At 34.1% G+C, this 12,405-nt stretch overlaps 1 protein-coding gene across 6 annotated transcripts in view; it reads right to left on the bottom strand.

Annotated features, from left to right (window-relative positions):
* The window catches only part of SNX16 (sorting nexin 16), a 43,627-nt gene that overhangs the window by 6,116 nt on the left and 25,106 nt on the right, over positions 1-12,405 (bottom strand). For all 6 annotated transcript variants that reach the window (XM_042973249.1, XM_007073783.3, XM_042973248.1 and 3 more), the window contains one exon: positions 8,511-8,580. In XM_042973249.1, the coding sequence (XP_042829183.1) occupies positions 8,511-8,580 (70 nt within the window). The remainder of the gene's footprint in view (positions 1-8,510; positions 8,581-12,405) is intronic.

Below are 12,405 nucleotides of genomic sequence, written 5' to 3' on the forward strand. Positions count from 1 at the left end.
GGAGGCTCCAAGCTCCGAGGAGCCATCAGCACAGAGCCCGACGCGGGGCTCATACTCGGGAATGCAAGATCATGACCTGAGCCAAACAAAGTGAGACACTGAACCGACTGAGCCAGCCACGTGCCCCTAAGCTGGCTTTTTAAAAAACAGATCTGATAATGCTACCTCTGACTCACTACTGCCTAAATAATAAGGTCAAATATCTTACCTTGACAAATGAAGTATTATGTGACATATGCCTTTCACCCCAACTTCATAGCTTTTGCTCTATTTCCTTTTCCTGTCTTCTAGTCCTCCTCATACCCCATGTTCCACCTAACTGAATTACTTTCAGTTTCTCAAATATTTGTCTTTATGTAAGTGGAAGTATATAATACCTAACATTCTGTGGCTTGCATTTTTACCTAATGACATAAGATGAACCTTATAAACATTCCCAGATTTAAGACCTTGGGTATATTCACATTATGAAAAAACCGAATACTTTTCAACTATAATGGAAATAGAACCAGGAACACAGACAAGAAGAAAAAAAATGAACCACACATAACTTCCATTGATCACAGCATGGGGGGTGACTAAACAAAATAAGGCCTCTGGCTATAAAATACCTAGCTAAAAACCCAACTTTTAAAATAGCTATGTGGGCAAGAAACAGAGGTAAGTCTCAGGGAACAAAAATCAAGAGAAATGAAAACAAGTGCCACGAGCACCGACACTATGTCTTTGGATAGTGGGAGGAGGGTTGAAGAGAGGTTAATTTTTGGTCATTTTGAACCTTAAACACCAAGATGGGACAAGAGATGAGGAGTCAGGCACATTTTAAGGGCTAGTGACCAAAAAATGAGACACTCAGGAATAAAACAAGGACTTTAAAAAGCTAAGTCATTAATAAAAATCACTCATCAAAATAGGAATGCATCAAGGAAGACTGTTTGTCTCATCTTGGCTTTTAGGTGGGAGAGCTAAAGTCTTCTGGAAGAATCTACAACCATGAGCTAATAATGCCTCATGTGGATTTTGCACTGAATTTATAACTATCACAATTAGCCAGAAACACCCAAGCTTAGAAATCAGCATAAAAAATGGTCCAGGATCAACAATACTCAAGGTATCTCAGCAGAAGCAAACAAATTTCCATGGAAGAATATACCGTCAACTTTGGCTGTTAAGGTTTCCTGTAGACAAACTTCTAATCAAAGTAAATTTATAATCCAAAATTACAAAACACACTAGGAAATCATCCAACATAAAAGAAAGTGAACAGACCCCAAAAACAGAAAAATTAGGATTCCATAAATTTCAGATAGCATATTACTAAAGACCATAAAATATGAACAAGTATAATGACTTGAAAATATTTTTTATTTTATTTTTTATTTTTTTTTAATGTTAATTATTGAAAGACAGAGAGAGTCAGAGTGTGAGCAGGGGAGGGGCAGAGGGAGAGGGAGACACAGAATCTGAAACAGGCTCCAGGCTCTGAGCTGTCAGCACTGAGCCCGACGCGGGGCTCGAACTCACAAACCGCGAGATCATGACCTGAGCCGAAGTTCGACGCTTAACCAACTGAGCCACCCAGGCACCCTGAAAATATTTTTTAAAAGCCACTATCAAAAAAACATCAGGTATAACTGAGACAAAACAAACAGAATGTCAAGACATGAGAAATATAGTCAATATTATTAAAATCTTAATGGAAGTATCAAACAGTAGTATAATCCTGTCTGAAGACAATACAATAAACTGGGAGGGAGAACAAAGAAAATTGCAGAATTTATAAATTGAAGAATAAAGAGAGATGGAGATAGAGAACATGAAGGAAAGGTTAAGACAGATGGAAAAGGAAAAAAAAAAAGAAACTAACACACACATTTATACATAGAGTTCCTAAAAAAGAGAACAGAGAGAATAAGAAGCAGCAACACTTCGTGGGAAAACAGCAGAAAATTTTCACAACTGATTAAATACTAGCACTTTCAGATTTGGGAAGAATAATGCATCCCAAGGAAGCCAAAAATAGAAACCACCCACACACAAGATAGTAAAATTGCAAATGCCAAAATCATTTAGATCATTTAGATCTTTAGAGAAGATCTCTAAAATACTAGGAAAGAAAAAGTTTACTCTAAAGGGACAACAATGAACTGAGAATAGATGGTTCACAGCAACGGTCTACAGCAGAGGCAGTGGAAAAGACCTCGAAGCACCAAGAAAAATGATATCAAGGTAGAATTCTAGGCCCAGTTATATCATACTTCAAGAATAAGAGCAAGATTTTAAAAATTTCAGACATTAAATACCTATCCATTACCAACACACATTCACTAAAAGAGAACTATTAAATGACGTATTTCAAGGAGCAGTTAACTGAGCCCCAGTGGAAAGAGTGAGGTGAAAGAACTTGGAATGGTGAGCAAAGAAAGTGGCAGGTAAATCAAAGGAAGCACTGGCTCACTTTGGGAAGGCTGGAAACAACCTGGTTCTAAATTATCTGATGAGAACAACATATGACCATTAAATAAAAGACAGTGAATACAGAGCTTAGAAGCCAAGAATAGAGGAAAAAAGGGAAGAAAGAAAACACATTACGTATATAAAGGGAAGGGAAGGAGAAGCAGGATAAATAAAAAGCACAAAATAAAATGAGAGAAATAAATACAAGTATATTGGTAATTACTGGACACATTATAACATAAATTCACCAAATGACATATTTTTCTGTTTACATCAAAACCCAAAAATCTACCTCTATGATGCTGACAAGAAACACACTTTAAATACAAAGATAGAAAAATACTTATAAGGCAACAGGCAAATCTGCTCTTTCTTCCCCACAAAAGGTATAGTTCTATGAATATCAGAGCAATGCATTTCAAGTGGAAAACATCAGGCACAAAAACAGTCACTATCTAATAATAAAAGGAATGATTCACTAGGGATATTTCAACTACAGAATTCTAAAGAAAAAAATTAACAACAAATCATAATGAGGGAATTAAGTATACTACTTTTGGTAATTAAGATGTTAAGATATTTTTAAAAATCATGAGAAAAACAGCCTTACATCAATGTAGTTTAAAATCTGTACAAATTGGCAATCTTCTAAAAAAATACATCAAACTTGATCCCTAAAGAAACAGTCAAATAAACTCTACTCATTAAAGAAACGTAATCAGTTGTTGAAAATCTATGCATAAAACTATTGAACAAACCAAAGAAAATATCAGACTCAGGTTGTTTAATAGGTGAGTTCTGATGAATACTCAGGGAACCAACAATACTAATCTTACTCAAATGATTCTGGAGAAAAGAAAAAGAGACTATTCCTCAACCTATGTAAGACCTGTATAATCCTGGTGCCAGATCCAACAACAATAACAGGGAGGAAAATTATACTGCAAAAACTCTAAATAAAATCATTACGATCCAAATCCAGCAATTAAAAAAAAATGCTGAATGAGTTAATTTCATAAATGAATAATGTTTTAGCATTTAAGAATCTGAGAATGTGATTTACCACACTAACAGATTAAAAAAAAACTCATATGATTATCTTGAAAGATGTAAGCAAAAGCATTAATAACATACACATACCACAACCTTTCAACAAACTAGGAATAGAACTTCCTTAGCCTAAAAACACAGACAAACAAACATAACCCACAATTACCAACAGCTTGTAGGACACACCATATGTAACTAATGGTGAAATACAAAATCATTTCCTTTAAAGTTAGGAAGAGAGGAAAAGGATGCTCACCATAAATGCTCCTACTTAACTCCAAAGTTTCTACTTAGCACACAAAAAATATGAAAATGAAATGAAAGGTATTAAGGATTAAAAAAGAAAAAACATAGCTGTTAATATTTCAGAGGATGTGATTATGTATATAGAAATCTAAAAGGATCTACAAACTAATGAGAGATTTCATCAAAGATGTAACATAAAATATATAGAAAATAATAACAGTAACAAATTAGAATATAAGAAAAATACCAATTATGATAAGAAAATCCATAAAGAATTCTATAGCTTTCCCTACAAGTTTAAGGAAAAAAAAATCACCTTCATTAAAGACTTTTAAGCAAAGATCTATTGATAGAAAGATTCAATTCTGTAATGACTCTGATCTTCAAAATTTATCAGTAAATTTATTATAATTCAAAACAAAATACCACCAGGATCTTTCATAAAACTCACAAGTTGATTTTAAATTTCATATGGGAAAACAAATAGTCAATTTTGAAGAACAAGGAAGGGAAACCTTGCCTTGCCAGATACAAAGATTATAAAGCCATAATAATTAATTAACACAGTACAGACTTAATCAAGAGATAGAATAATAATAATAATAGTAATAACAGAAAATAGAAACTCTGGAATTGGAAAAGCACAATACCCAAAGTGAAAAATTAACAAAAGGGGCTCAATAGCAGATTGGAAATGATACAAAAATGAGTCCGTGAGCTAGAAGATAGACCAATAGAAATTATTTAATCTCAAGAGCTGAGGGAAAATGATTGGGGAAAAAACCAAAAAACGAAAGACATAACAAAAAAAACCAAACCAGTATCCAGAAACATGTAGTACAATATGAAGTATACAAACGTGGGTAATGGTAATGCCAGAAGGAGAAGGGCAAAAGAACAAGACTGAAAAATTAGTTGAAGAAATAATGGCCAACAATTTCATAAATGTTACATAAAGCATTAATTTGCCAAATCCAAGAAGCTCAATGAAGCCAAATTAGGATAAACACCTTGACACATCATAATCAAACTGCTGAAAGTCAAGGGGCACTTGGGTGGCTCAGTCGGTTAAGCATCTGACTCTTGATTTTGGTTCAGGTCATGATCTCATGGTTCATGGGATCAAGCCCTACATCGGGCACTGAGCTGACAGTGTGGAGCCTGCTTGAGATTCTCTCTCTCCCTCTCTCTCTCTCTCTCTCTCTCTCTCTTTGCCCCTCCCTCCCAGCTCACACGTGCACGGTCTCTCTCAAAATAAATAAATGTTAATAAAAAAAAAGGAAAGTAAAAAAAAAAAAGTCTTGAAAATAGCAAGGGTGGAATAGCTCATCATGTTCACAGGAACAATGTAATTAAAGGTTGACTTTTCATCAGAAATGATGGAGGTCAGAAGACAGGAATGACACAAAGTACCGAAAGAAAAAAACCTGTCAATAAAACCATCCTTCAAAAATGAGCTTTCCCAGATAAACAAAGACTGAGAATTTGTTGCCCTCAGACCTGCCTTACAAAAAATATTAAAGGAAGATGTTGAAGCTGAAAGAATGTAATGCCCGATGATAACATCAATTCACAGGAAGGAATCAAGAGGGCTGTTAATAGTAAATAAATAGATAAATATAAGAGTTTATAACATATTTTTCCCATTTCCTAATTTCTTTATAAGAGAAAAGACTATACATAGAAGTAATTATTACACTGTATTATTGGGGTTATAACATAGATTTAAAATATGTAATAATAGGGGTGTCTGGCTGGCTCAGGAACATGAGTTTGAGCCCCAAATTGGGCCTAGAGCTTACTTTAAAAAATATGTAATAACAGCAATACAAAGGAGGGGGGGAAAGATATATGGACATCAAGTTTATAACTTACTGGAATTACGTATTACTCTAAAGTGGACTGTGTTAAGATGCATACTATAATGCATACTACAGAAACCACTGAAAAATAAAAAACATAAAAATTTCTACAGAGGAATCAAACCGGCATACTAAAAATACTTCTTTTGCACAAGAGTAAGCAGTAAAGGAGAAAGAGGACCAAAAGAGATGAGACAGATAGAAAATAAATTGCAAAATGGCAGATGTAAAGGGTAAAGATGTCAGACTAAAGAAAAGACCAAGACATAACTACATGCTATATACAAGAAATAGAACCTAAGGCTGAAAGACACAAACTGAAAGCAAAAAGATGGAAAGACATATACTAGGCAAACAGTAACCATAAGAGAGCTGTAATAAATAAGACTGTGTGGTACTAGCACAAGGATAGGTACCTAGACCAATGGAAGAGTATGAAGATCCCAGAAACAAACCCATTCTTTTATGTTTACTTGACTTTTGATAAAGGTGCCAACTCAATAAAGGTACAGACACAATTAGATATCGGTAGGAACTTAAGACCTTTACCTCAGACCTTGTTAAAAAAATATCAGGTCAGGATGGATTACAGGCCTACGTGTAAGAACTAAAACTATAAAACTCCTAGAAAAAAAGGGAGAAAACTTTTGTGACCCTGTATAAAGAATTTTTTATTTTTTTTTTTGTTTTTTAAGTAGGTCCATACCCAACGTGAGGCTTGAACCACAACCCTGACATCAAGAGTCAGATGCTCTACTGACTGAGCCAGCCAGATGCTACTGGGGAAAGAGTTCTTAAGGACACAACACTAAAAGCATGAGCCATTTAAAAAAAGTGATAAAATGGGGGCACCTGGGAGGCTCAGTAGGTTAAGCATCTGACTTCAGCTCAGGTCATGGTCTCACGGTTTGGAGTTTGAGCCCCATGTCAGACTCTGTGCTGACAGCTCAGACCCTGGAGCCTGCTTCAGATTCTGTGTCTCCCTCTCTCTCTGCCCCTCCCTCGTTTGCGCTCTGCCTCTCTCTCTCTCTCTCTCTCTCAAAAATAAACATTAAAAAAATTAAAAAAATAAAAATAAAAGTGATAAAATGAACTTCATTAAAATGAAAAACATTAGTACTTTAAAAGGCACCATTAAGAAGATGAATACAGATCAGGAGAAAATATAGGAAAATCAGATATCTGATAAAGGACTTATATCCAAAATAAAGAACACTTATAACTCAATAAGACAAACAACCAAACTTGGAAAAAAATGGGCAAAAGACGTAAATAGACAATTCATCAAAGAAAACATAGGAATGGCTAAAAAACACATGAAGAAGTGATCAATATATTAAAAAAGTGACCAACATGTCATTATGGAAATGTGAATTAAAACTATAGTGAAATACCACACTACACACTCACAAGAATGGATACACTCCAAAAGACAGATAAATCAAATATTTATAAGGACATGGATAAACTGGAGTTCTCATATACTAGTGGTGGGAATGTCAAATGGTATAGCTACTTTAGAAAACTGTGAGTTTCTTTAAAAAGTTAAACTTTATTTGCCATATAAGCAAACCTTCCACCTCTAGGGATCAATCCAAGAGAAATGGAAACAAATGTGCACACAAAGCCTCTATGAGATTGTTCACAGCACCATTATTCAAAATAGCACAAAACTGGAAACTACTTAAATGTCCCAAAACTGGTCACTGGATAAACAAATGTGGTATGTGCATACAATGGAAAATCATTCAGCAATAACAAGTAATGAAATATTCACAGAGGCTATATCATAGTTGACCCTCAAAAACACGACACTAGTGAAAGAAAGTAGATGTAAAGATTATACTATATGTTATGCATACTGTATTTGTAAAAGATTATGTACATTGAATACTGATCACACACACACACACACACACACACACACACACACACACACACACACACACACACACACACTATGACTCTATTCACATAAAAAATATCCAGAACGGGTAAAGTTGTAGAAACTGAAATCAGATCACTAGTTGTCTGGAGCTGGGAGTATGGATTGATTGCAAAATGGCTTGTAGGGAATTTTTGTCAAAAAGATGGGAATTTCTGAAATTGGATATGGAGATGGTGGCATACTTCTATAAATGTACTAAAAATTATTAAATTGTACATTTACAATGGAATAGCAAATAGTTAATTTTATGGATGAAACTTTTACCTCAATAAAGCTGTTTCCAAAAAGCTATGGCATTCACTCTAATATAAAGAACAGACTCAGTTTAACCAAAAAACATTACAAATCTACCAATTAAATCTGTTCCATTTAAGTGCCATTGAACAGTTGGGGAAAAAAACTTGCATAAAATCCTTCCTAATCTATTATTACCAAATCTATTTTGTGTATCTGGCCAATTGCTTCAAGAAATAGGCCGCTAACACATGAATTAAAGTAATTTGAGTAGCATCAAGCTTGAGTTGAATTGACAACAGAGAATAACTTCTACTTCTGAAGGTAAGTTTTAATTGATTTTAGTTGTAGGTTCTTTATTTTTGATATTTAGAAGCTTGGCATACAAATAGTACTTTTAAATGTAGTAAAATAAATTTCTGGATGATTTTCTTTTCTTTTGAAATAGTAAAAATAAGGAGAAAAATGCAACGTTTAATTTTAGAGCTTCATTGATGGCATGGCATGTATGAATTTTTATTTTTTCACTGAACTAGTTCATGTATTTCAATGAAAGAAACCTTTGACTCAAACATTAAAAGCTTTCTGTGTTAAAACTACAAAGGTCTGAAATTATAATATTTTGCTATTTGCTATTCCATTCAAGAAACAATGTGGTTATTGTACTGTATTATTTGTTCCTCTTTCCATGTGATATGTAATACACCACTTACCCTGCTTTCTTCTAGGCTATCAAATGGACCTGGTGGATCATCCAGACAAAGAAATTCTCTCACTGCGAGGCTTTTCAAAGGGGAAAAAAAAATAAGCTGGGGTACAAATAAGTTTACAAAAGAGAGCAAAAAGCAAGTGTTACTTTGAAGCCATTACAGTGTTTTAAACAAATCGGTTTTGCATATATACTAAAAGCAGCAAGTTGGTTTATGTGTTTTTACATAAACAACCAAATACAAATATAAAATCTATAAAAGATACAGACTTTAAGTCATTTTCTAAGATCTTATGAAGATAGAGATTATGAATTCATGCTATATAAAAACTGCAAGACATAAAATATAAGTCAAAATAATGGTATAAGAGACCAACCTAAATGATGAATAGAAACAGTATTACTTCCAAAACAATATCAATTTAAAGTAGTCTAAAAATGTCATGATCTTGTTATGAAGCAATACCATTTCTAATTTATACTTTGTTTCTTCCTCAGGAGATGCTTCTAAAGCAACTAAAAAGTATTTACTCTAAAACAAGTTAAAGATTTTTGTTGCAATCATGTTTACTACACTAATTTAGTTAAATATTTTCCCTAAAGAGTTTAAGAGAAAAAAATTCTGAACTCATTTTTGAATTACCATAAATTTCAAAATAATGAAATACAGTTGACCCTTCAATCATACAGGGGTTAAGGGTGCTGACTCCCTGTGCAGATGAAAATCTGCATGTATCTTTTGACTCTCCAAAAACTTAACTACTAATAGCCTACTGCTGACTGGAAGCTTTACCAATAACATAAATGGTCAATTAACACATACATTGTATATTATATACTATATTTTTACAATAAAGCTAGAGAAAGGAAAATATTAAGAAAATCATAAGGAAAATACATTTATAGTACTATGCTGTAAAGAATCTGCATATAAGAGGATCTATGTAGTTCAAACCCGTGTTGCTCAAGAGGCAACTGTAATATGGAAAATATGATTTTTTGATGTGCTGGATAAAGGAGATGTCAGGAGATGTCACCCATATACTGAGAAGGGAATGGAATGCTGGGGTTCATGCAGGTGAGACAGGTTGATGACAGGGGATGGTCATGAAGAGCTAAATGGAACAGTGAAAGCTTTCCAAAAGAAAAAGCAATATGAATTAATATAAAGAAGTGGCGTTAAGAAAATGATCCAGAAGACTCCAAAGAGGAGTAAATTTGTGGAGTATAAAATCTTGACAATATAGGTAGTAAAGGACACACATTCAGGGAAACTGAGAAAAAAAGCTGAGTACTCATAAATATGAAATCATACAGATGGAAAGGATCTTAAATGTGATCTAGTTGCTTTCTAAAAGATGTGATCCATAGTATGCTTTCTATCCTTTACATGTGTTCAGCCAGGAGTATACCTAAACACCTCCAGGTTTAGAGAACGTTCCACCTCTTAGAATAAACCATCTTATTCTTGAAAAATACTGAAAATTAGAGAATTATTTTTTTTCCCCTGAGCTGGGCTTTTACTCCCTGCAGCTTCTATTCAATGAATCTCAGTTGTGCTTTTGAGCCATTCAGGGTAAATCTAAGTCCTCTTTCACATGATAACCCTAAAAGAATGTAAAAAATGTTATCTTTCCTCTAACCTTATATTTTTCCAAAACAATACTAATACACTAATATCTTCTTTTCTTTTAACCTGTACACAATTTATTGAGTACTTAAAGCCTATATGGTCTCTGCATTCATGGAGGCAACATTTTTTCCTCCATTTTACTGAGGTATAACTGACAACTAACTGTATATATTTAAGGTGGACAACTCGATTTAAGTACACATTGTGAATTGCGAACTACAATCAAGCTAATTAACATACCCATCATGCCACATGGTTATCATTCCTAATACTTTCAAAGTACATTGCACACACAGGGCTCTCTCATACTCTGTTTTGTTTAATTTTCACAATAATCATTTGAGGTGAGGACAGGCATTGCATTTCCATTTTATAAATGATACCAAAGTTCAAAGAGTTAAAATGACTCATACAAGGTCACAAGACCTTAAATCTGTCTTCTGAGTGAATATATGTGCTTTTTTCTACATTTAAATTCTTTCCTATTATGTTTTGGTTCATTTGGATTCTTTCCCCTTGCTGGTCACTTCTCTCAGACCGCATTCAATTTGTCTGTCATCCTTTAACCAAGGCCTCTAGAATATTGCAGTTGGTCCAACAGAAAAGAGAATAGGACCACTATAGATTCTTTTGGTTTAGATATTATACTTCTATCCACCTATTATTTATATTAGAGAACCAACTATTAGGCAAAAATGAGCCACAGGAAATAAGTTGATCTTGGGACTGAGAGGTCAAAAGTCTGGATGAAACCCTGAGAATAGCCTTTAAGACTGATAAGGAAAGTACACATAAGTTTATAGAAGGGTCTTTTTTCTTTTTAATGCTTTAAGTATATGATAACCCAATGTGAGACATTGTTTTCTTATAGGCTTATAGCCAGATTTTCTCATTCTTTAGTAACATTACAAATTAATTACTGAAATGCTGCTGCTAGGAAAGAAAAAGTAGGTAAGGGAATATATGTATCTCTTTTTATACTTTTGGTTTATAGTAGAAATTTAGCCCAAGATCAACAGTGATGTTGACAATGTACCCAGCTGTAGAAATCTTTTTTGGAGTGGCTATTCTATTTCATTCTCCTTCCCTAAACATCTTTATGATCTATAGTACATCCCCATGACTTATTTTATAACTGAAAATTTGTACCTCTTAATCCCCTTCACCTAATGTACAGCATAGGGAATATGGTCAGTATCAATGCAGTAACTTTGTAGCGACAGATGGTAGCTAGACTTATTGTGGGAATCATTTAACAATGTATAAAAATACTGAATCACAATGATATACACCTGAAACTAATGGGATATTGTATGTCCATTTATACAGTTCAGTAAAAAGAGAAAAATCTTTATGATCTCTAGCTCTCTAGAGTTCTACTCAAACGAAATCCTATGGATCCCCTAAGTTATTTCTCAGTGTAGTTCAAGGTTATACTCTATGCCCTACTTTCTCTAATCTGTAGCAGAAAAATGAAATTTAAAACTGGCTTTACGACTCTGATTTATAAAATACTTTTTCAGTTGTTCACTACAATTCTTCTGTTTCAATGGGACTCAGGTGTTGGAGAAGGAGTCAATATGCTCAAACACTATTGCATGGAAGAGGGACACACAAGAATCTCTGGGAGATGGTAGTATTTGGGAAAACAATTCTTCTCAGGCATTCAGATACCTTTTTCTTTTCCCTCTGGAAAAGGAAACCCTTACCCCTGCTTGAGAATCACTGACTAGAGAACTTTATTTAGATTTGATAAATAGTTGACTGCCTATGTGTGTCATGGTTCTGCTCAGCGATTTCCTACATGTTATAAACCAAGATTTGTTTTTTGTATAATTTTTATTTTATTACTTTGTTTTTTTTAGAAAGAGAGACAGAGAACGTATTCAAGCTGGGGAGAGGGGCAGACAGAAAGACAGAAAGAGAAAAAGAGAGCAAGAGAGCGAATCACATGAGGCTTGATTCCATGACCCTGGGATCACGACCTAATCCGAAATCAAGAGTTGGGATGCTCAACCGAAATAAGTTGATCTTGGGACTGAGAGGTCAAAAGTCTCAGTGAGCCACCCAGAGTGGCTCTAAGCCACCTGAGCCACCCACTGAGCCACCCAGGCACCCCATCAATGTATGATTTGTGAATGAATCAAATGAATTCAAATAAAACATAAATATCCAAGAGTCTATATTATTACATGCTTATAAATAAAATAGAAGTCAGTTTTCAAGGAAAAAATTTTACTTTTTCCCCCCCTTGTTCACTGACTGA

This window comes from Panthera tigris, chromosome F2, assembly GCF_018350195.1.
Source record: "Panthera tigris isolate Pti1 chromosome F2, P.tigris_Pti1_mat1.1, whole genome shotgun sequence".
Lineage (NCBI taxonomy): Eukaryota > Metazoa > Chordata > Mammalia > Carnivora > Felidae > Panthera > Panthera tigris.